Raw genomic sequence first — 26,997 nt, 5'->3', positions numbered from 1 at the left:
GATCCCACATGACCCAGTATCGAATTTGACCTAGATATCATCAAGGTGAACATTCTGACCAACATTCATGAAGATCTCATGAAAAATATGGCCTCTAGAGAGGTCACAAGGTTTTTCTATTTTTAGATCTACTGACCTAGTTTTTACCCCCACGTGACCCAGTTTCGAACTTGACCTAGATATCATCAAGCTGAACATTCTGACCAATTTTCATGAAGATCCATTGAGAAATATGGCCTCTAGAGAGGTCACAAGCTTTTTCTATTTTTAGACCTAATGACCTAGTTTTTGACCCCACGTGACCCAGTTTCGAACTTGACCTAGATATCATCAAGGTGAACATTCTGACCAATATTCATGAAGATCTCATGAAAAATATGGCCTCTAGAGAGGTCACAAGGTTTTTCTATTTTTAGACCTACTGACCTAGTTTTTGACCCCACGTGACCCAGTTTCGAACTTGACCTAGATATCATCAAGATGAACATTCTGACCAATTTTCATGAAGATCTTGTGAAATATATGGCTTCTAGAGAGGTCACAAGGTTTTTCTATTTTTAGACCTACTGACCTAGATTTTGATGGCACGTGACCCAGTTTCGAACTTGACCTAGATACCATCTAGGTGAACATTCTGACCAACTTTCATAAAGATCCCATGAAAAATGTGACCTCTAGAGTGGTCACAAGCAAAAGTTTACGGACGCACGGACGCACGCACGCACATACGCACGGACGCACGGACGGACGACGGACGACGGACGCCGCGCGATCACAATAGCTCACCTTGTCACTTTGTGACAGGTGAGCTAAAAATTCTACTTTTGTTCAATACAGTGAAAAGAACGAAGCCCGACTTGTAAGACGTGCACGGGGATGCAGTTAAAAGTATTTGGAAGTATTGTTCAGATATAAAGTTTTCAAACCATTTGTTATCAGTTGTTTAGTTCAGCATGTTATATCTAGAGCCCAAAGCTGAGGCCAACTACTATCTTAAAAAAATATTTGTTCACAGATCCTAACCGACCTATCACATTGTCTCGGCCCAAATCTTTTTGAACGTAACTTTTTTAGTAAAGCAGTCAGATATTCTATCAAAACGCATTTTGTCAATTTAAAAATTGTTTAGCTTTTCAAATAAGTAGTGTTGATATGAAAATAATTTCTAACAAAATCTGTCCTTTTGTATCCCCAATTTTGCCTGTTTGTACACATGACGCCAGGATATATTAATTGGCTGTAAATTGATTGAACGAAAGAAACTGAAAAAAACAGACCTCCCCAACTCTTGATTTCTAGTTCAGTCAAAGCACAACAAACCACTTTTAAGGGTGGCCATATTGGGATCATTCTTTGACCGTCTGTTATCATTTTTGCCTGAAATGAATCTCTACCACAAAAACTTAAGCTAGCCTGATCTGTTAAGAAATTATTCCAAAGGGATTTGAGCAATGTCAAAGCATCTGTCTGCCCAACTCCCTTTGGTCTCACTGGTCAAGTGGTTTATTACTTCCCCTCACCTCTATGGGTTGGAGTTCCACTAGGGGCACAAATTTGTTCATGTGTCAAAGCCATCTAACTGTGTTTCAGAAGAAATGTTATTCCACACATGTGCCTGTTTTGTCTTAAATATTCCTCATCATGTTCCGTTAAATAGGCACGCCTTCAGATTAATGTAGAAAAATCAAAATTAAAAATAAGACACTCATCCCTTAGTAATTATAATTACAAAATAAAAAAAAAGTGATTCAGTGAGTTTTGGCAAGAATTTATTTGCAAAATCATTCATGTAGTCTTTAAAACATATAGAAAAGCTATATACTGTGATACCCACACTGTAAATGTTTGATTTCTGTGTTATTTCTAAAGAAATGTTAACTTTATGTATAATCATAACCGCCTCCTCAAAGGTCCAAGCTGGGGAAAAAAAATAAAAAAAGCCCGCTCGCTCAATGTAAAATCTACCCGCCTCTGAAAAAATCAAAATTGAGAAAAAAAAAATAAAATAAAAATTTCGCTCGCCCGCTCCTATTTTTTTTGAAAATTTTCCGAAAAACTATTAATCAATTTGGTATGGCCTTATGAATCGCTGAAACAGCAAAAGTATCAGTTGATGATGGCTGTTGGTATAGTAAAAGTTCTATTGACACAATGCACTTTCCAGGGGCAACGTCTAGTGAAATGCATGTATCTTGTATGACAATGTAACAATTACTATTGTAGCTAATAAAACTGATAAATTTTCTTTTGTAAATGTATTAATAAACCCAAACATAAACTAAATGTACCGTGCCATGAGAAAACCAACAGTGGGTTTGCAACCAGCATGGATCCAGACCAGCCTGCGCATCTGCGCAGTCTGGTCAGGCTCCATGCTGTTCGCTAACAGTTTCTCCAATTCCAATAGGCTTTAAAAGCGAACAGCATGGAGCCTGACCAGACTGCGCGGATGCACAGGCTGGTCTGGATCCATGCTGGTCGCAAACCCACTATGTTGGTTTTCTCATGGCACGGCTCATATGTACTTACAGTGGAGCCATTACTCTCAAAGAGAGGACATTTCTGTTTGATTTTATGCAGTTCCATATTCACCTGTCTACTGATTATTGTCATTGGATTTCCACCTGTAATAACCAAGTACATGTACAATGTAGTTGTACATGTTTGAATAAAAACATTTTCTAAATGCAAAATTTGTTTAAACCCTTATTTTTCAAAACTTTATGACATATATCAACACAATTTGGTCAACAAAGAGCTATGACTGATTTTTTGCTATTTAAAACTGGTTTAATTAATTTAGACCCTTAATATACAAGTGGAAACTTTCTCAAGAACATAATATTTATATAAACCATCAGCAACCACTGACACTAAACCAATAATCATACCTAAACCAGTGACAACCATTGCTCCCAAATCTGCAACATAATTCCCTTTCCTGAATGTAGCAATTCTACCCCCAACTCTGTCCTGCAAACACACATATAATATAATATATATTCATATAAAATACCATGTCAAAATGAATCACTGGATAATCTATTATTATTGTATAATGTATAGCCAAATTCATCTTCAATGTTGTAGTTTTTTTTTTTATCTTGCAACATCAGGAAATTACAGTGTCTCGGAAAGTAAAACAAAGAAAAAATCTATTGACAACCATGAACTAAAAGTTTACTCATTTTGTTGATTGTAATGGCACTGTTTTAATAGTAATAATGTTACAGGTGGTCAATAATAGAACCAGAGTTACAGATGGCCATTTTATTTCTGAAATCTTAATGGAAACAGCATACAGTCTCAAAAGCAGAAACTAGTGTAACACTGCTGGCTCAAGTATCCATGATTTGAGCACAAGCCTACACTTTGTAATTCAAGTGGTCCCCATCTGTTTCCTTAAATATGTATTCTTTGTTTGAATGCTTGAAACTGGGGTGACGAACATTTTGGTAATCAACCTTGAGCAAATAGTGCTTTACTTTGCTTTCCTTAGTTTTTCTATGTTTGATAAAGGAAACCTGGGATGACTATCTCCTTGTATCTCTGAGCAATCAGTGTATTACTGTAGTTACTTGACAAAAATCTACCATCTACATTGATTGTGCATAAAATTTTAGTTTTATTTACCCGAGCCTCCACAATAACACAGTCCATACCAAACTGCATAAGCTGTCTTGCTGCAAACAGACCTGCAATACCTGCACCAATAATAATCACACGCCCGTGCTTCTTTGCTGAAAGTAACAACAACAAAATGTTCAAAACCCACCAACAACACACAAGCAGTACAAGTTTGTAAAGGAGAGAACAGACTCCCAAGTTTTCTTCAAAAACAAGTTGAACTATATGTTTTTTCTACCTAATTTCCATAAAATATTCACACCAAAAATAATCATTTATAACTTTTGCCATTTCATAGACATTTCATAGACAGTTCATCTGTTTTAAAAAAGGTTGATATTGCAGTGTCCATGTGAAGGCATCATCCCTTTATTGGTGGCCAAAAATATACCTAATATTTAAATAACTCTAAATGTCAATTTTACATCTAAAATTTTCATATAAACATTATATTTTCAGTATAATTTTCTGTCAACAGAATGAAAATAATTCTTAAAAGAAAAATAACTTAATAAAATCAATCCTTGAATATAAATATATGAATAAATATGTGTAATTTTTCCCTTTCTTACTCAAATCAAATATTGTGTTTTTATAATTTTCATGTTTATTCTTTTAATCATATATAGTACAAAATTTTCTTAAATGTAAAACACAAATTTAACAAAAAAAAATAAATAAAAGGAATCACACACTGAGCAAACAAATTTCTTCAAAGAAATCATCCAAGCATAACAACCCAAAAAAGCTTTTCTCTCCTACCCAAGCTGTGTCAGGTGATTTATTAACTCAAATGTCAAGATCCATGGCTTAATGTGTGATACTGGCTATTGCATTAGAGGTGTCAATATTCACTCTGAAATATTATTTCTTTATTGTATTGTGTGAGTGAAATCATATGTCACTGAATTATATCTATATAAATCTACATCAAATAAATGATTTTCAATACACATTAAATTCAGGACAAGAGCAGGCAACTTTTGATAACATAAAAAAAAAGACAAATTATTCCTAAAAAAAAATTTGATTAACATAGTAAAACCAGCAACATGCAAATTATATTTACAACTTCTATCATGGAAATTTTTCTCTTAACAACTAGCACTAGCCTGTGCTTAGGACAAGAAGCTGGGTGCAACAATAACATGGAAACTCTAAGCAGATGACAGCTTTTAATTCCTGGTACAAGTTATGTGCTGGTTTTCACTAACTACTAGCACTAGCCTGTGCTTGGGACAAGGAGCTGGATGCAACAATAACATGAAAACTCTAAACAGATGACAGCTTTTAATTCCAGGTACAAGTTATGTACTAGTTTTCACAAATTACTAGCACTAGCCTGTGCTTGGGACAAGGATCTGGATGCAACAATAACATGGAAACTCTAAACAGATGACAGCTTTTAATTCCTGGTACAAGTTATGGCCTGGTTTTCACAAATTACTAGCACTAGCCTGTGCTTGGGACAACGAGCTGGATGCAACAATAACATGGAAACTCTAAACAGATGACAGCCTTTAATTCCTGGTACAAGTTATGTGCTCGTTTTCACAAATTACTAGCACTAGCCTGTGCTTGGGACAAGGAGCTGGATGCAACAATAACATGGAAACTCTAAACAGATGACAGCTTTTAATTCCTGGTACAAGTTATGTGCTGGTTTTCTTTAACTACTAGCACTAGCCTGTGCTTGGGACAACAAACTGGATGCAACAATAACATGGAAACTCTAAACAGATGACAGCTTTTAATTCCTGGTACAAGTTATGTGCTGGTTTTCACAAACTACTAGCACTAGCCTGTGCTTGGGACAAGGAGCTGGATGCAACAATAACACAGACCCTCTAAACAGATGATAGCTTTTAATTCCTGGTACAAGTTATGTGCTAGTTTTCACTAACTACTAGCACTAGCCTGTGCTTGGGACAAGGAGCTGGATGCAACAATAACATGGAAACTCTAAACAGATGACAGCTTTTAATTCCTGGTACAAGTGTGCTGGTTTTCACTAACTACTAGCACTAGCCTGTGCTTGGGACAACAAACTGGATGCAACAATAACATGGAAACTCTAAACAGATGATAGCTTTTAATTCCTGGTACAAGTTATGTGCTGGTTTTCACTAATTACTAGCACTAGCCTGTGCTTGGGACAAGGAGCTGGATGCAACAATAACATGGAAACTCTAAACAGATGACAGCCTTTAATTCCTGGTACAAGTTATGTGCTCGTTTTGACGTTTTCACAAATTACTAGCACTAGCCTGTGCTTGGGACAAGGAGCTGGATGCAACAATAACATGGAAACTCTAAACAGATGACAGCTTTTAATTACTGGTACAAGTTATGTGCTGGTTTTCTTTAACTACTAGCACTAGCCTGTGCTTGGGACAACAAACTGGATGCAACAATAACATGGAAACTCTAAACAGATGACAGCTTTTAATTCCTGGTACAAGTTATGTGCTGGTTTTCACAAACTACTAGCACTAGCCTGTGCTTGGGACAAGGAGCTGGATGCAACAATAACACAGACGCTCTAAACAGATGATAGCTTTTAATTCCTGGTACAAGTTATGTACTGGTTTTCACTAACTACTAGCACTAGCCTGTGCTTGGGACAACAAACTGGATGCAACAATAACATGGAAACTCTAAACAGATGATAGCTTTTAATTCCTGGTACAAGTTATGTGCTGGTTTTCACTAATTACTAGCACTAGCCTGTGCTTGGGACAAGGAGCTGGATGCAACAATAACACGAAAACTTTAAACACATGACAGCTTTTAATTCCAGGTCCAAGTAATGTCCTGGTTTTCGCTAACTACTGGCACTAGCCTGTGCTTGGGACAACAAACTGGATGCAACAATAACATGGAAACCCTATTCAAATGACAGTTTTAATTCCAGGTACAAGTAATGTGCTGGTTTTCACTAACTACTAGCACTAGCCTGTGCTTGGGACAAGGAGCTGGATGCAAAAATAACATGAAAACTAAACAGATGACAGCTTTTAATTCCAGGTACAAGTAATGTGCTGGTTTTCGCTAACTGCTAGCACTAGCCTGTGCTTGGGACAAGGAGCTGGATGCAACCATAACATGGAAACCCTATCCAGATGACAGTTTTTAATTCCTGGTACAAGTTATGTGCTGGTTTACATTATCTACTAGCACTAGCCTGTGCTTGGGACAACAAACTGGATGCAACAATAACATTGGAAACTCTTTAAAAAGATGGTAGCTTTTTATTTCCAGGTACAAGTTATGTGCTGGTTTTCACTAACTATAAGCACTAACCTGTGCTTGGGACAAGGAGCTGGATGCAACAATAACTTGGAAACTCTAAACAGATGACAGATTTTAATTCCTGATACAAGTTATGTGCTGGTTTTCACAAACTACTAGCACTAGCCTGTGCTTGGGACAAGGTGCTGGACGCAACAATAACAGGGAAACTCTAAACAGATGCCAGCTTTTAATTCCTGGTTCACGTTATGTGCTGGTTTTCACTAACAACTAGCACTAGCCTGTGCTCGGGACAACAAAAATGGATGCAACAATAACATGAAACTCTAAACAGATGACAGCCTTTAATTCCTGGTACATGTTATGTGCTGGTTTTCACTAACTACTAGCACTAGCCTGTGCTTGGGACAAGGAGCTGGATGCAACAATAACATGGAAACTCTTAAACAAATGACAGCCTTTAATTCCTAGTACACGTTATGTGCTGGTTTTCACTAACTACTAGCACTAGCCTGTGCTTGGGACAAGGAGCTGGCTGCAACAATAACATGGAAACTCTAAACAGATGATAGCTTTTAATTCCTGGTACAAGTAATGTGCTGGTTTTCACTAATTACTAGCACTAGCCTGTGCTTGGGACAACAAACTGGATGCAACAATAACATTGAAACTCTAAACACATGATAGCTTTTAATTCCTGGTACAAGTTATGTGCTGGTTTTCACAAACTACTAGCACTAGCCTTTGCTTGGAACAAGGAGCTGAATGCAACAATAACATGGAAACTCTAAACAGATGACAGCTTTTAATTCCTGGTACAAGTTATGTGCTGGTTTTCACAAACTACTAGCACTAGCCTGTGATTGGGACAAGGTGCTGGACGCAACAATAACATGGAAACTCTAAACAGATGACAGCTTTTAATTCCTGGTTCACCTTAAGTGCTGGTTTTCTTTAACAACTAGCACTAGCCTGTGCTCGGGACAACAAACTGGATGCAACAATAACATGTAAACTCTAAACAGATGACAGCCTTTAATTCCTGGTACACGTTATGTGCTGGTTTTCACTAACTTCTAGCACTAGCCTGTGCTTAGGACAAGGAGCTGCATGCAACAATAACATGGAAACTCTCAAACAGATGACAGCCTTTAATTCCTGGTACACGTTATGTGCTGGTTTTCATTAAGTACTAGCACTAGCCTGTGCTTGGGACAAGGAGCTGGCTGCAACAATAACATGGAAACTCTAAACAGATGATAGCTTTTAATTCCTGGTACAAGTAATGTGCTGGTTTTCACTAATTACTAGCACTAACCTGTGCTTGGGACAACAAACTGGATGCAACAATAACATGGAAACTCTAAACAGATGATAGCTTTTAATTCCTGGTACAAGTTATGTGCTGGTTTTCACTAATTACTAGCACTAGCCTGTGCTTGGGACAAGGAGCTGGATGCAACAATAACATGGAAACTCTAAACAGATGACAGCTTTTAATTCCTGGTACAAGTTATGTGCTGGTTTTCACAAACTACTAGCACTAGCCTGTGCTTGAGACAAGGAGCTGGGTGCAACAATAACATTGAAACTCTAAACAGATGACAACTTTTAATTCCTGGTACACGTTATGTGCTGGTTTTCACTAACTACTAGCACTAGCCTGTGCTTGGGACAATGAGCTGAATGCAACAATAACATGGAAACTCTAAACAGATGACAGCTTTTAATGCCTGGTATACATAATGTGCTGGTTTACACTAACTACTAGCACTAGCCTGTGCTTGGGACAACAAACTGGATGCAACAATAACATGGAAACTCTAAACAGATGATAGCTTTTAATTTCTGGTACAAGTTATGTGCTGGTTTTCACTAATTACTAGCACTAGCCTGTGCTTGGGACAACAAACTGGATGCAACAATATCATGAAAACTTTAAACACATGACAGCTTTTAATTCCAGGTCCAAGTAATGTGCTGGTTTTCGCTAACTACTAGCGCTAGCCTGTGCTTGGGACAAGGAGCTGCAACAATAACATGGAAACCCTATTCAAATGACAGTTTTAATTCCAGGTACAAGTAATGTGCTGGTTTTCACTAACTACTAGCACTAGCCTGTGCTTGGGACAAGGAGCTGGATGCAAAATAACATGAAAACTCTAAACAGATGATAGCTTTTAATTCCAGGTACAAGTAATGTGCTGGTTTTCGCTAACTACTAGCACTAGCCTGTGCTTGGGACAAGGAGCTGGATGCAACAATAACATGGAAACTCTAAACAGATGACAGCTTTTAATTCCTGGTACAAGTTATGGCCTGGTTTTCACAAATTACTAGCACTAGCCTGTGCTTGGGACAAGGAGCTGGATGCAACAATAACATGGAAACTCTAAACAGATGACAGCCTTTAATTCCTGGTACAAGTTATGTGCTCGTTTTCACAAATTACTAGCACTAGCCTGTGCTTGGGACAAGGAGCTGGATGCAACAATAACATGGAAACTCTAAACAGATGACAGCTTTTAATTCCTGGTACAAGTTATGTGCTGGTTTTCTTTAACTACTAGCACTAGCCTGTGCTTGGGACAACAAACTGGATGCAACAATAACATGGAAACTCTAAACAGGTGACAGCTTTTAATTCCTGGTACAAGTTATGTGCTGGTTTTCACAAACTACTAGCACTAGCCTGTGCTTGGGACAAGGAGCTGGATGCAACAATAACACAGACGCTCTAAACAGATGATAGCTTTTAATTCCTGGTACAAGTTATGTGCTAGTTTTCACTAACTACTAGCACTAGCCTGTGCTTGGGACAAGGAGCTGGATGCAACAATAACGTGGAAACTCTAAACAGATGACAGCTTTTAATTCCTGGTACAAGTGTGCTGGTTTTCACTAACTACTAGCACTAGCCTGTGCTTGGGACAACAAACTGGATGCAACAATAACATGGAAACTCTAAACAGATGATAGCTTTTAATTCCTGGTACAAGTTATGTGCTGGTTTTCACTAATTACTAGCACTAGCCTGTGCTTGGGACAAGGAGCTGGATGCAACAATAACATGGAAACTCTAAACAGGTGACAGCTTTTAATTCCTGGTACAAGTTATGGCCTGGTTTTCACAAACTACTAGCACTAGCCTGTGCTTGGGACAAGGAGCTGGATGCAACAATAACATGGAAACTCTAAACAGATGACAGCCTTTAATTCCTGGTACAAGTTATGTGCTCGTTTTCACAAATTACTAGCACTAGCCTGTGCTTGGGACAAGGAGCTGGATGCAACAATAACATGGAAACTCTAAACAGATGACAGCTTTTAATTCCTGGTACAAGTTATGTGCTGGTTTTCTTTAACTACTAGCACTAGCCTGTGCTTGGGACAACAAACTGGATGCAACAATAACATGGAAACTCTAAACAGATGACAGTTTTTAATTCCTGGTACAAGTTATGTGCTGGTTTTCACAAACTACTAGCACTAGCCTGTGCTTGGGACAAGGAGCTGGATGCAACAATAACACAGACGCTCTAAACAGATGATAGCTTTTAATTCCTGGTACAACTTATGTGCTAGTTTTCACTAACTACTAGCACTAGCCTGTGCTTGGGACAAGGAGCTGGATGCAACAATAACGTGGAAACTCTAAACAGATGACAGCTTTTAATTCCTGGTACAAGTTATGTGCTGGTTTTCACTAACTACTAGCACTAGCCTGTGCTTGGGACAACAAACTGGATGCAACAATAACATGGAAACTCTAAACAGATGATAGCTTTTAATTCCTGGTACAAGTTATGTGCTGGTTTTCACTAATTACTAGCACTAGCCTGTGCTTGGGACAACAAACTGGATGCAACAATAACATGAAAACTTTAAACACATGACAGCTTTTAATTCCAGGTCCAAGTAATGTGCTGGTTTTCGCTAACTACTAGCACTAGCCTGTGCTTAGGACAACAAACTGGATGCAACAATAACATGGAAACCCTATTCAAATGACAGTTTTAATTCCAGGTACAAGTAATGTGCTGGTTTTCACTAACTACTAGCACTAGCCTGTGCTTGGGACAAGGAGCTGGATGCAAAAATAACATGAAAACTAAACAGATGACAGCTTTTAATTCCAGGTACAAGTAATGTGCTGGTTTTCGCTAACTACTAGCACTAGCCTGTGCTTGGGACAAGGAGCTGGATGCAACAATAACATGGAAACCCTATCCAGATGACAGTTTTTAATTCCTGGTACAAGTTATGTGCTGGTTTACATTATCTACTAGCACTAGCCTGTGCTTGGGACAACAAACTGGATGCAACAATAACATGGAAACTCTAAACAGATGGTAGCTTTTTATTTCCAGGTACAAGTTATGTGCTGGTTTTCACTAACTATAAGCACTAACTTGTGCTTGGGACAAGGAGCTGGATGCAACAATAACTTGGACACTCTAAACAGATGACAGCTTTTAATTCCTGATACAAGTTATGTGCTGGTTTTCACAAACTACTAGCACTAGCCTGTGCTTGGGACAAGGTGCTGGACGCAACAATAACATGGAAACTCTAAACAGATGACAGCTTTTAATTCCTGGTTCACGTTATGTGCTGGTTTTCACTAACAACTAGCACTAGCCTGTGCTCGGGACAACAAACTGGATGCAACAATAACATGGAAACTCTAAACAGATGACAGCCTTTAATTCCTGGTACATGTTATGTGCTGGTTTTCACTAACTACTAGCACTAGCCTGTGCTTGGGACAAGGAGCTGGATGCAACAATAACATGGAAACTCTTAAACAGATGACAGCCTTTAATTCCTGGTACACGTTATGTGCTGGTTTTCACTAACTACTAGCACTAGCCTGTGCTTGGGACAAGGAGCTGGCTGCAACAATAACATGGAAACTCTAAACAGATGATAGCTTTTAATTCCTGGTACAAGTAATGTGCTGGTTTTCACTAATTACTAGCACTAGCCTGTGCTTGGGACAACAAACTGGATGCAACAATAACATGGAAACTCTAAACACATGATAGCTTTTAATTCCTGGTACAAGTTATGTGCTGGTTTTCACAAACTACTAGCACTAGCCTGTGCTTGGGACAAGGAGCTGAATGCAACAATAACATGGAAACTCTAAACAGATGACAGCTTTTAATTCCTGGTTCACGTTATGTGCTGGTTTTCACTAACAACTAGCACTAGCCTGTGCTCGGGACAACAAACTGGATGCAACATTAACATGGAAACTCTAAACAGATGACAGCCTTTAATTCCTGGTACACGTTATGTGCTGGTTTTCACTAACTTCTAGCACTAGCCTGTGCTTAGGACAAGGAGCTGCATGCAACAATAACATGGAAACTCTTAAACAGATGACAGCTTTTAATTCCTGGTACACGTTATGTGCTGGTTTTCACTAACTACTAGCACTAGCCTGTGCTTGGGACAAGGAGCTGGCTGCAACAATAACATGGAAACTCTAAACAGATGATAGCTTTTAATTCCTGGTACAAGTAATGTGCTGGTTTTCACTAATTACTAGCACTAACCTGTGCTTGGGACAACAAACTGGATGCAACAATAACATGGAAACTCTAAACACATGATAGCTTTTAATTCCTGGTACAAGTTATGTGCTGGTTTTCACAAACTACTAGCACTAGCCTGTGCCTGAGACAAGGAGCTGGGTGCAACAATAACATGGAAACTCTAAAAAGATGACAACTTTTAATTCCTGGTACACGTTATGTGCTGGTTTTCACTAACTACTAGCACTAGCCTGTGCTTGGGACAATGAGCTGAATGCAACAATAACATGGAAACTCTAAACAGATGACAGCTTTTAATGCCTGGTATACATAATGTGCTGGTTTACACTAACTACTAGCACTAGCCTGTGCTTGGGACAACAAACTGGATGCAACAATAACATGGAAACTCTAAACAGATGATAGCTTTTAATTTCTGGTACAAGTTATGTGCTGGTTTTCACTAATTACTAGCACTAGCCTGTGCTTGGGACAACAAACTGGATGCAACAATATCATGAAAACTTTAAACACATGACAGCTTTTAATTCCAGGTCCAAGTAATGTGCTGGTTTTCGCTAACTACTAGCACTAGCCTGTGCTTGGGACAAGGAGCTGCAACAATAACATGGAAACCCTATTCAAATGAATGAATATTTTAATTCCTGGTACAAGTAATGTGCTGGTTTTCACTAACTACTAGCACTAGCCTGTGCTTGGGACAAGGAGCTGGATGCAAAATAACATGAAAACTCCAAACAGATGACAGCTTTTAATTCCAGGTACAAGTAATGTGCTGGTTTTCGCTAACTACTAGCACTAGCCTGTGCTTGGGACAAGGAGCTGGATGCAACAATAACATGGAAACCCTATCTAGATGACAGCTTTTAATTCCTGGTACAAGTTATGTGCTGATTTACATTATCTACTAGCACTAGCCTGTGCTTGGGACAACAAACTGGATACAACAATAACATGGAAACTCTAAACAGATGGTAGCTTTTTATTTCCAGGTACAAGTTATGTGCTGGTTTTCACCAACTATTAGCACTAGCCTGTGCTTGGGACAAGGAGCTGCATGCAACAATAACATGGACACTCTAAACAGATGACAGCTTTTAATTCCTGATACAAGTTATGTGCTGGTTTTCACAAACTACTAGCACTAGCCTGTGCTTGGGACAAGGTGCTGGATGCAACAATAACATGGAAAGTCTAAACAGTTGACAGCTTTAATTCCTGGTACAAGTTATGTGCTGGTTTTCACTAACTACTAGCACTAGCCTGTGCTTTGGACAACAAACTGGATGCAACAATAACATGGAAACTCTAAACAGATGACAGCCTTTAATTCCTGGTACACATTATGTGCTGGTTTTCACTACATACTAGCACTAGCCTGTGCTAGGGACAAGGAGCTGCATGCAACAATAACATGGAAACTCTAAATAGATAACAGCTTTTAATTCCTGGTACAAGTTATGTGCTGGTTTTCACTAACTGCTAGCACTAGCCTGTGCTTGGGACAAGGAGCTGCATGCAACAATAACATGGAAACTCTAAACAGATGACAGCTTTTAATTCCTGGTACAAGTTATGTGCTGGTTGTCATTAACTACTAGCACTAGCCTGTGCTTGGGACAAGGAGCTGGATGCAACAATAACATGGAAACTCTAAACAGATGACAAATTTTAATTCCTGGTACAACTACTAGCACTAGCCTATGCTTTGGACAAGAAGCTGGATGCAACAATAACATGGAAACTTGCTTTGAACTCCTACTAAAAAGTAAAAATTTGTCAAGATTCGACATAATGTCACCATCACCTGAAAATTGCTAATGCCAGTCTTTTCTAGAATTTTTTGCTATTCATTATCCACGATCCAAGACAAGATACTTAAGTCTGAACAGTCAGTTTTTTTTTATTTCATTTGATAATTTTTTTATCCTTAGGCACAATTTTACCTGTTAAATAGGTCCTGTTACTGTACTTTATGATACAACAATCTTATGAAGTATGTTATCATAACACTTTCACATTAGTTCAAAAATTGTGATAAGAACTTCAACACCTTGTGAAAACATCTTGTGCTCCCTACTTAACTGTTTACACAGACAGATGGCTGTGTGGTCATACACATTTTATTTTGGAGGGACAATATTAAACAAATGTTACCTGGTTATGTTACGTAAGGTATAATTTGAAATTCATTTTACCTGGAAAAGGTTTCAACCTCTTGAAAACTCCAAAGTTAATGAAACCAAATCTTTCAAGGTATGAATGGATCCTCATTACCAATGGCCCATCACCTGCAAATAGAATAGTATATTTTTGTTAGCATTATAATGAAGCCTTGACTTTTGACATACTTAGCTCCAAAACAATAGGGGACATCTACTAACCACAAGCTATGACCCTGTGTTGTCTGAAAGCTGTAGGTCAAGACTTTCTCTAGTCACTTATCAGAAACCATTTCTCAAAATTACAGTAACACTGCCCTTTGTCTTAAAAACCACAGACATTCTTCAAATGAAGACTGGTCAGATACTGCTCAGAAACAAGATTGTCTACAAACAGACAGACCAAAATAAGAAAAACAATATTCACATAGTAAATATCTTATTCATGTCATAAATATCTATCATTTTTGTAGGCACAAATTTAGCAAACCATTCACACATCACAAAACATCTTCTCTTGTGTTTATTATCAAATATTATCAGAACTATAAATGCGTAACTTACTGCTGAAAGGGGCCTCTATCTGTGGCGATGCGTTCTCAAATGTGACCTGTATAAATACGTAACTTACTGTTGAAAGGGGCCTCTATCTGTGGCAATGCGTTCTCAAACGTGACCTGTATAAATGCGTTACTTACTGCTGAAAGGGGCCGCTATATGTGACAATGCGTTCTAAACGTGACCTGTATAAATATGTAACTTACTGTTGAAAGGGGCCTCTATCTGTGGCAATGTATTCCCAAACGTGACCTGTATAAATACATAACAAGGGGCCTCTATCTGTGTCAATGCGCTCTCAAACGTGACCTGTATAAATACGAAACTTTCTGTTGAAAGGGGCCTCTATCTGTGGCAATGCATTCTCAAACGTGACCTGTATAAATACATAACTTACTGTTGAAAGGGGCCCCTATCTGTGGCAATGTATTCTCAAACGTGGCCTGTATAAATACATAACTTACTGTTGAAAGGGGCCTCTATCTGTGGCAATGCGTTCTCAAACGTGACCTGCTGTTTAGGATTGTCAAGCCAGATTTGTAACTGAAATCATAAAAGTTTTCATTTCCAATTCATCACAGCTTTGCCTATGCATTATTTATGACGGAAAGTTTAGCATACTGTGTCTTTATCATAAATAAATTAAAATTTTGATGTCATTTTCAAATTTGGTTATGGGTAGATCTTACCTGTGGTCTAATAATTCTTCATTTTTATTGGAGTATAGGTGGAAACACCAAAATGCTGTCAATTCATATATAGAAACTGTCTGATTGACTAACAGACTGTGTACTGTTGGGCTATGCAGAGGGCAAACTTTAATCACTACTACAAAATGCTGCAAGAAGAGCCTAGGTAATGAACTTGAAAATCTATTTAATGTTAATGATATACAGTAAACCTAGGATTGTTTTCGTGCTTTTTAAATTAGCGCCTTTCGCAGGGTAGTATATTTCCATGAAAAACTCTGATCTAACAAAAACGCGAAAGATTCTAACTTTAGCTTATATAGATCGCTATTAATAATTGACATTCTAGTACCATAATTGTATAACATGAGTGCACAAATCCACATTATTTCAATTGATTTACAATTTAGTTATTTATGAAGCAACAGCATTTTCAATATCGATCCATCAGGCAAACAGGGGATAAATACAAAAACAATATGCAATTTTATGCATCTATCAATGACATATACATGCAGTTTGCAGTCAGCAGCCAATACAATATATTATTTGTAAGTAAAGTATTGTATCTATTTCTGCTAAGTGTGGATTAATCGCCTATCTAAATGGCAAACAAATGACAGTGTAATAACAGCAATTTACTGACTGTCAATAATTTAGCTTATAAAATTTGTATACCAGTCTATTCCTGATATAGAGAAACACTTTCTGTGCCTGTGGTGGTCCCTGTAAGATATCTGGGAAGCATGCAGCCTCCTGTGATGTCATCTTGTCAAATGGCATTCGGCTCTGAAATGCTGCTCCCTCCAAACCTTGTTCACAGATAAAAAAAATTTCAAGAAGACTTCTATCTAAAGAAATAAGATCGGATGAGAAATGTTTGACTTAGAGCGCGGACAAGATTTGTGACAGAATGACGGACGGACACACACACACACACAGACAGGAGTAAATCAATATGTCTCCCACCACAGTGGTGTGGGAGACATAATTATCCCCTACCAGACTGAAATAATACTGTTTAGTGAAATTTGTTACTTCTTAATGAAGTATCTAGTTCAATACAGATTTAGACCTGAAGCCAGAGCATGCAGTACGTAAGTGACTAATAGTTAACAGTGTCGGCCGTCAATCCGAACTGGATTTCAGTCAGTGGACATTTGACGTGATTTCTGAAGACTTGTATGTGCTTCATATTGCATATGCTACACACAACACCATGTCGGAAGACAATGTAACAATTATTGTAGCTGAAATGATCAATGCTGATTTTACGAATGAGCTTAGATTTGACATAGATGTATTATTCAGTGATAAAACTGACTACGAAACAAATCGATATTTGCAGTATAACCCAACGCAAAGATACATCAATTGCATAGTTCAGGAAATGCGCAGTTACTAATACTGTCAGCCACAACATTAATACGTGTACACTTTTACTTTTTTATTTCAAAGCTCTTTGATCACTAGCCCAAATAACATGATAACCGAAGACGTCTACCGCAATTACTGAGACAGAAAAGCCACAAGTAATATAGCACAATTCATGGATATCAGATATCTGTTGATGTAAGAAAATTGATTGCAAAAAAGAAAATAAGAACACTGAAAGACTTTCAGATGTAACAGATATTTAACGATTCTTAGCCACCAAAGGCGAAATATGAGAACATTACATAAATTGAAATTGCATGAATATTTCGCACGAAAATCCAGTAGTGAGGAATATAGCCCATGTACTATTCTCAACACGGTTTAAAGTATTGATAGAAAGCTAGAGCGACAAAAATACCCCCAACAGAACCATTTCCAAGCAGACAAATGCATTCCAGTCGAGCAGAAATGCACCGTATGTAAAATAGAAATCATTAATGCGTCTTCGGAAAGGAAACAAGTAGATAAAATCAAGGCAATATCTTACCACGACATTGGTCTGATACGCAGAAAAGAGATCCTTAGTGAGAAAATACAGAAGCACCTCTCAACAGAGCTGCATCTTGTTTTACTTAAGAGGAACCCATGAAAACTGATTTTAACCATAAAATTAGTCTCCCCGTACTTCAGTGTTGTTATATTTTCTGGTCTTTCGGGATCATAAGAGTCCAGTTTGTTTAGTTCTGCTCATTGTTTTCCCGTTTGGGGCAAACTCATTATTTTAAATGGGGACCATACGCCGCTTTTCATGGAATTACACACTGGTGTGCATTGAAGGTTCCATGTGCACCGCCGTATGAACACATCTTCGGATGTCTCTAAATTGTTTCTTGTACTTTTAACATGTGTAAATGTTGAGTTCTGCTCAACCCGGGGCTAGAGGGCGTGGACGGTAGCATGCATTTCCACTACCGTCCATGAACAGGCTCATTCAAACCGAGCCTGCAACATTTTCGTTTTTATTGTGTTGAGCGATCTGTGGAGTTTCCACTTTATCTATGTAACAGAGTTCCGCTTAAGCCGGTGCTAGGGGGGCGTGAGGGGGTGTTGAATTTTCAATTACCTCTCATGAACAAACGCGATCAAACCGAGTCTGGCATTATTTTACTTGGCTGCATTCGATGTTTCCCAAGGATTTTCATATAGATTTTATTCATTAATTTGCAATTTTAGTTACAAGACAGAGCTTTGTGGATCAATGGTGAAAATCTTCCACTAGGATTCGACTCAGAATTACTCTCTCCAGCACATAAAACGTAACAACAGGCGTTTTACTAACCACAGGAGTATTTTGTTTAAACGGCACATGCATTTTCAGACATTTCATAATGTAACAATTAAAACAAGCATTTTCAATGTTAATACAAATATAAAAATCTACGGAATCTTGTTCGTGCCAATGTTCGTGCCACTTTAATTCTCGCCTCACTAACACGCGACAATTATCGCATTACCGCCTTGTCCAAAAACATATATACATGCGAGATTTTACTATCCTCGCGAGGTTTTTGAGTCGAATAATTATCGTCTCAATTTTTCGCATGTCTTTCTTAATTCTCGCATTGGAAATTGGAAAATTCGCCGAAAAAAAATTCACAATGCGAGATTTAGTAAACACTTGCATTGTCGCACTGCCGCTTGGGATAAAATTTCTGGACAAATTGATCGATATACTTCTTTGTGCGTATTATGTATCAATACATCGAAACAAATTTCTAATGACAGTCTCTGCTTTTGTCATTTTCCTTTTTTAACAGAAAATTGTATCCACGATGCTCTAGTAAGAAATAATTCCTAACACCGGGCGACAATGCGACAGTGCGAGGTTTTACTAATACTCGCTACTATGTATCATTATTTAAGCTGGATTTCAATTTCCCGATGCGGATCTGCCGTATGGGAAAGTCAACGTTCTGAATTTAATAATACCCCTATATACAAACTATCACTATAGATTTAGTGTATCCTCGAGATCGAGTCAACTTTCAGAGAGAGAGAGAAAATAGTTTCTCTGGTTCCAATCTGTTAAAACGACCAAAATGTCACTGCTGATTTGTGAGAAATGAAAACAGAGATTTGGGTATATATATGAAAATATTGGATCAGAACTAATATGTAGTACAATTCGGGTGTGTATATAAAGCAGCATCGAAACTTATCTTACGAACTTGTATCCTAGCGGATCTCACGTATGGGAAAGTCAGCTGTTATGAATTTAATTATATCCCTTAATGCAAATCTCTATATATTCAGTGTATCCTCGAGATCCAGTTAACTTTGTACTATCTATATATATTTCGTAATTATATAGGTATATGTAGTAACTGTTCACGTTTTCCAACCAGGAACAAAAACTGTATTTAAGGAAAACTATTTTCTTGGAGAAATAAAAATCATACAAAGGTTCCATTGCTAAGGGGTTTAAAAGCTGTATGTTATGTCCTGTAGGAAACTGTATTTCAGCTTTCAAGAACTCAGACATTTTTAAAGTTACGAAACATTGGAATTACTCGAATTGCCTATATGCTCAGAAATAACAGAAATAACCCAAATGATGTTATTGGCAATTGGGGATTGTACACACTGCTATTCGCCAGCCGATAAATCATTTACCAAGAAGCGCAAACATGTTTACATTTAATTAGCTATAATGTCTAAAGTAAATATTTGCTCTTGTATAACCTTAAAGTGATGGCATTTTGCTAACATACAAGTCGAAAAAATGGGTTTCGTTTTGAGGAAGCTGCGTTTTTGGTGCGTGGCATTCCCTGTTTGATATTTGTCTTTGTTTTTTTTCAGTTCTGTCAAAAGTTTGTGGATTGTAATTAAAATCGAATTTGGTCTACATTTTATGTACAAAAAGCTGTGCACTTAAAATGAACTCAGTTTATTTTTTCCTTCAAGAAAAATTGAACAGACAACACTTTTAAGTAAATACTTATAAGGGACCATAATTCCCCCACCCCCACCCCTTCAACATAAGTTGATCATAACTGAAATTTAAGTTAAGTTAATTTTATAATCATGTACATCTGTACCAAAAATGAATCGATGTTGCTCAATGCAGAGCTGAAGCGATCTTCTGCGCATGTCCGGAAGTGATTATCATTTGGAGCGCACGGCAAAAATATGCAAATTATTGCATATCCGTACGCATTTAGTGTATAATATGTATACTATACTGACTAAAGGTTAAACATGGTGGGGGTAAGAGTGAGGTTGGGTGCGCACCATAAACCGGTTTATGCTCCCCAGTGGTGTTTTTGCCACTGACCGTTCCAAGACGATGCCCCACTGTGTTCCTTTGTTTGTTCGTTCGTTTTGTCCTCTTGTGTTGGCTTTGTGTGTGTGTGTGTGTGTGTGTGTGTGTGTGCGTGCGTGCGTGCGTGCGTGCGTGCGTGTGTTTGTGTTTGTGGTGTGCACGTCTGCGTGCTGTGGGTTTCTTTTTGGGGAGGCTGTGTTTTTGGTACGTGGCATTCCCTGTTTGATATTTGTCTTTGTTTTTTAATATTACCATAGTTACAAAATATATACATTTAAGATATATTTCGTTCAAACTGATTGAATCCGGTATATACCGGAGTCTGTAATTATACAGGCACTCCAGGTCTACATTGAGTCACAGTCGAAATGAATTCAATCAATCCATTCTTTCAATAAGTTATAGAATGGACGTCTTTATTTTGTAAAATTTTAAATTGAAAGAGGCAAAAACTCCGCCCAAAATTAATGGACGTAGCTTGCATTTTACAATAATGTACCTGTCTACCAAAAATAAATTCAACCATTCATCTCTTCAAGAGTTATCGCAAAGACATCGACATGTTGCTGAGGAACCCGAATTCTGCCAAAAAATGATGGATTATACCTTTAACTGAAGTTGGCCTGTATTTTATAATCAAACACCTACTGTGTATCAAAAATGAGTATAATCTGTTCATTCGTACAAAAGTTATCGAACGGACATCAGAATTTTTTACAAAATCTTAACTCGAAAAGGGGCCATACTTCTGCCAAAATTGGTGGAATGTAACAAAATCGAACTTAGTGAGGTTGGGTGCGCACCATAAACCGGTTTAAGCTCCCCAGTGGTGTTTTTGCCACTGACCGTTCCAAGGCGGTGCCCCACTGTGTTCCTTTGTTTGTTCGTTTTGTCCTTGTGTGTTGACTTTTGTGCGCGCGTGTGTGTATGCTTATTGTTCGTCTTGTCCTTATGTGTTGGCTTTGAGTGTGTGTGTGTGTGTGTTGTTCGTTTTGTCCTGATGTGTAAGCTTTGAGTGTGTGTGTGTGTGTGTGGTGCACGCGTTTGCGTGCTGGGTGTTCGTTTTGAGGAGGCTGCGCTTTTGGTGCGTGGCATTCCGTTTGATATTTTTCTTTGTTTTTAGCCTGCATTTTATAATCATGTAGCTGTCTAACCAACTTTCATCAATCCAGGATTTATCGAACGGATATCGACATTTTTCGGAAAGTGGAAAAGGGATTAAAAAAAAAAGGATTGTTAATCACCATCGACATTTACCTTTTGATTATATCTCCCGATACAATGATCAACAATTAGGTAAAATTTGCCGTCTTATCGGTAAAATTATCCCCCTTGAAATCACCTGGCTATGCGATATCGATTTTTATCTGGTTGATATTTTCCAATAGAAACAAAGAAGGAAACAAGAAATCTCTTTAAAAAAGATGGTCGGCGAATTGTATTAAGACAAGAAGTTTATGAGATTTTCATATCATTTGTGTTATTCTATCATCTATCTAACATTTTGAAAATAGCAAAACTAAACACAACACTTAAACAATATAAATGGTTCTCTTTGAATTTTTCACAAGGTCTCGTAACGGTGCAATATTATTTCATTTTTTTTTCTATGTCGAATAATTACAGCAGTGGTCTTGAAGTCACTTCTCTACCTAGAAGACATTAATCGATCGGCTAATCACACCCTCATTCATGTGATACGCAGATCGTATTCAGCTCTCCCTGTAAATTGATACATATTGGTATTTGAACAGGTTTCTATTATATTTATTAAACTTACTTCTCATTTTAGATATATCAATATTCTTGCTAAATATACTGAGCGAAGCGTAGCTTTAAAACTGTAAACAGCGTCATTAAACACTGTTTGTCTGACATTCCACTCAGCGTTGCACAATCAGGAGAGTGAAAAACAAGAACAATCTTTAAAACAGATTGTCAGCTAACTGTAGTAAGACAAGAAGTATATGAGGTTTACAAATCATGTCATTCTATCATCATATCTAACATTTTGCAAATAGCAAAACCAAACACCACACTTAACAACAATTTAAATGGTTCTCTTTAAAATGTTCACAAAGGTTTCCTAGATGTGCAATTTTGTTTCGTTTATTCTACGACAAATAATTACAGCAGCGGTCTAGAAGGCACTTCTCTACAATGGAGACTCTAATCACACCCTTATTCATGTGATACGCAGACCGTATTCAGCTCTTTCTGTAAATTGATATGTGTTGGTCATATTTTTATTAAACTTACTTATCATTTTTAGATATATCAATATTATTGCTAAATAAACTGAGCGAAACTTAGCTTTAAAACTGTGAACAGCGTCATTTAGCATAAATGCTTTGTCTACATTTCACCCAGCGTAGCACAATCAGCAGAGTGAAACAAATAGACACTCCCGTCCAATCAGGCAGAGTGTTGCATAAATCGTTCATTTTGGTAAATTATCTATAATGCGTTATCGAGTAGTCTGATTTGCAAACTGAAATCACGTGGCATGGTAACGAATTCGTTCTTAATACGGCATTCGCCGAAAAAAGTTTGAACAAATATTGTTTTAATTAGAATGAACACACAATATTTATTATCCTACTGAAGTGTTCGTCATTCTTTTCTCTTTACAAAGATATAAAAATTATTTATCTAAAATGAAGAATTAATGCTTCCCTTGGCGATTAAAAAACATCACTATCAGTTTCTGTTTACGGCATATAGTTACTGAAGAAATAAGCAAAAACATGTGATACGTATCTTATTCTATCCCCTGTAGCCACTTTATTCATAATTTGAGAATATTTATTATAGTTAGAATGACCTCAATCAACCTATCGGTTTAAGAGTTATCTCAGGAGCATGAACGGACGGACGGACGAAATGGAGCCTCCAGTATACCCTCTCCTAAACTTTGTTTACGTGGGCATAATCAGTCATAACACAAACTCCAAGTGTTATTACCTTTTATGCACCAAGGCTGTTTGTCTGATTGCATCATATACATTCTAAGGATATTATAGATTTCATTACTTACATTTGCAAAAAAAGTTGTCGTTTTGAAACAATCCGTCAGCTAGATTCTGTCAAGTACAGCTTTTCTTCGTGACTAGCCTAGTTTGCGGTGGCTCTAGCTGTATTCAGTGCTTCCTGGGAGTCTTCGCTTACCGTTCATTGTTTTAGGTCGGATATATACCTCTACCCCTGCTTTTGTTTTCCCTACTTACTCTATTCTCTCCTTTACTACTCTCCTGTTTCTGCTGTACATCTGTAGCTGTCCGTAATGTCCGAGTGCCCAAGGTAGAAGTACAACATCAACTATAATAACCTAAGACACTAAAACAATTGTGAGGAAATACTAGAACACGCTAGTTTTAAAGTAGGGGTCTCCAGTTTGCAACTGAAGCAAAAAGAAATGCTATACTCAACGTATATACTACACAATCGGCCTCACTAAAAGTCGCACAACAATACTATATGTCAATCAACTCAAGGTTGTTTAGGCAACAGTAAAAGATGTACAGTGAGAATACACTGTAAAAAAATTGATTAACTTTAATACAGAAAAATGCTAAAACAAACAGACACAAACGCAATGTGTCATGTTATAAATACGTCCAACTTTTACATATGTATACTGATATAATTGTTACACGCAGGAAGTCATACAGATACTACAGATACTAAACCGCCTCGGTAGCCTAGTGGTAGAGCGCCCGCTTCGAGTGCGGGAGGTCGTCGGTTCGAACCCCGGCCGCGTCATACCAAAGACGAAAAAAAATGGTACAAGTAGCTTCCTCGCTTGGCGCTCAGCATTAAGAGGATAGTGCTAGGACTGGTCAGCCCGGTCAGTATAATTTGACTTGGTGGGGTATCATGCCACGTGTCTACGGCGTGATATTCCAGTGAAGCAGCACTATAAAGTTGGACATTGTGCTCACTGCTACAAGTAGACACCGTCGTTTATATGACTGAAAAATTGTTGAAAAAGACGTTATACCCGAACACACACACAGATACTAAAGTTTTAAATGGGAAAGAGATACTGTAAAGCCATGTTTTTGCCAAGGTCACTTTTCATGGAATTGCACTATGTGCATCATTGAAGGTTCCATGTGCTTTGCCGTAAGAATACATCTGCGGATGTCTCTAAATTAAATTGTTGGTTTTCCCCTTTTATATCTTAGTTTCCCTATATTCGCTATATATTTGTATTTCAAACTACTGCATGACCAGTGTAAAACAGATAACTATGCACTTCATCTGTCTTCATGTGGGTAGCATGAAGTAGAGACAGTACTGATTTTTTTTTCAAATCATAGGTATGAAGTTAAAAAGGTTTGAAATGAAGACAAATGTACATATATTTCTCAAAAATAAATATATTGACAATATGTTAACCAGAAGCGCAGAGTTATGAGCATTTAATATTTTCATATAAAAGAAACTTTTGTGATCAAGGAAATGTAACTCTTCTTGAACATGGAGAGCAGAAACATCAAAGGGACATAATATATTGAATATTATCTATTTGGGTGCATTTGATTTAACATTCAGCTGTGACCTGGATTGCTAAATAATGATTCATGATACTTATATTATGATACATAACCGATGAACTTGTAAAAACCCATATATTTTGAAAAATCGAAGTACGCGAAGAGTTCTGGTACGGTCTCTACATTAAGTGAGACGTATGGTTTTGAGATATGTCTCTGAATGATAGCTGATTTATGGTCAATATTCGTCTCGACTTAGCTTAGAAACTCGCTTTTCAATTTACATCTCCTACGTATAACGTAAAAATCGATCTGAGCTTTATTTACAAAAGGTTACATATTGGCTGGCTTCAAGGAGTGAAATATCATTTCCATGTACACTTGGTCACATATTGTTGGGAAGGTGCTAATAAACCCGTCATGTAATTACTACTCTTTACAATACTGTTTGTTGTTTTATTATTTCACTTGCTTGAATTGCTTTATAACCTGTATGTTTTGTGTATCATATAAGTTTTGAAACTGAAATATTGTAAGGATACCGCCCGCATAGGTCAATAGGGAGAGCGCCGATCTACAGATCGCGGGATTGTGACTTCGATCCTCGGGCGGGCCGTATATTCTCCGTGACGATTTGATAAAAGACATTGTGTTTAAAATAATTCGTCCTCCACCTCTGATTCATGTGGGGAAGTTGGCAGTTACTTGCGAAGAACGGGTGTGTATTGGTACAAAATCCAGGAACACTGGTTAGGTTAACTGCCCGCTGTTACATAACTGAAATACTGGTGAAAAACGGCGTTAAACCAACAAATACAAATAATGAACAGTTTCCTTTTAAAAGGAAAGGCCTGTCTGGTTTTGCAATCTAGGAACTAAATCAAAGATTGCAGGTACTAATAAGCTTTGATAATGTGGCAGTTGAGTCCAATAAGTCCAGGGGTGTTCAAAGATAATCCGTCACATATCTATTGTAAAGCAATTATTGGATTTACCTGTATTGGAAAATAAACAGTGTCGGTTGTATTGAGGTCAACTGCCACATTATCAAAGTTTATTAGTACAGCAGCTTATGATCAAAACAAAAACAGTTCGCATTAAACAGAAAAGCATCCGTCCGTCCGCTTGTTCTATTTATAATCCAAATGAGGGTTTTCCTTTGTTACTATTTGAATCCGACGAAACCGGAAGTAGTCGACTTCTCTGTCTTTTTCGCATGACTAAGCGGTGAAAACATGCGCAGAAGCAGTCTAAAACCAGATAACCCTTTAAAAACTAATGGATTCGGCCACAACGTAAGCGCAGAAACTGGCGGCAAAACCCATTTATTTCAGGGATGTGCTTACTATGACAGGTATAAATGTCCATAAATCCTTTACAATAGTTACTAAAATAACTGAAATATGTAAAGTCAGAAATGAAACGATTTTCGTTTTCAATAAAATCTTATTTCATGTAATTGATTCACATTTTGTTATCATATTATTGTTCGTGAAACACCCTCGAATTAATAATAGACTTTCATAAAACGCAAACACCCGTTGAACCGAAGCATGTAGGTGTGACCAATCGATAGATTCCTTACATCCTGCCGCTTTCTGCATCCCGGCTTCTTGTAGTAGACACGACTACATTTGGGGAGGCAAACTAACCGAACCTTATAGCTGTATCTCCAATAAACACCATATAGAAATTTAACACTTAATGCTACTACTTAAAAAAACAGAATCTAATGATAAACAAATGCGTCAGAATAAAGCCACAAGTAAGAGTATTACAGCGGACTCGTATTGCTCGTACAAAGTCAGTAGAGTTGAAAGGCTAGTGTATGAAGGGAGAGGTCGCGTGTTTGGTGCATAGCCCCATTGTTTTCCTTTGTTAGCTTTGTGCAGGTTTGCTTGATTGTACGTGTGTGTGTGCGTATGTTTGTGTATGTGTGCTAGCCTT

The 26,997-nt window shown here is 37.7% G+C and overlaps 1 protein-coding gene across 1 annotated transcript in view; it reads right to left on the bottom strand.

Moving 5' to 3' along the window:
- Window positions 1-26,654, bottom strand: part of LOC128549072 (lysine-specific histone demethylase 1A-like) — a 46,262-nt gene extending 19,608 nt beyond the window's left edge. The window contains exons 1-7 of the mRNA XM_053525199.1: window positions 26,636-26,654; window positions 16,531-16,664; window positions 15,628-15,706; window positions 14,642-14,734; window positions 3,634-3,740; window positions 2,892-2,973; window positions 2,530-2,624 (exon numbers count right to left, since the gene is read on the bottom strand). Coding sequence (XP_053381174.1) covers window positions 2,530-2,624; window positions 2,892-2,973; window positions 3,634-3,740; window positions 14,642-14,734; window positions 15,628-15,706; window positions 16,531-16,664; window positions 26,636-26,654 — 609 coding nt within the window. The remainder of the gene's footprint in view (window positions 1-2,529; window positions 2,625-2,891; window positions 2,974-3,633; window positions 3,741-14,641; window positions 14,735-15,627; window positions 15,707-16,530; window positions 16,665-26,635) is intronic.
- Window positions 26,655-26,997: the final 343 nt, after the last annotated feature.

The sequence above is a fragment of the Mercenaria mercenaria genome, chromosome 2, assembly GCF_021730395.1.
Source record: "Mercenaria mercenaria strain notata chromosome 2, MADL_Memer_1, whole genome shotgun sequence".
Taxonomy (NCBI): Eukaryota; Metazoa; Mollusca; class Bivalvia; order Venerida; family Veneridae; genus Mercenaria; species Mercenaria mercenaria.
This window is presented reverse-complemented; position numbering and strand designations above follow the sequence as displayed.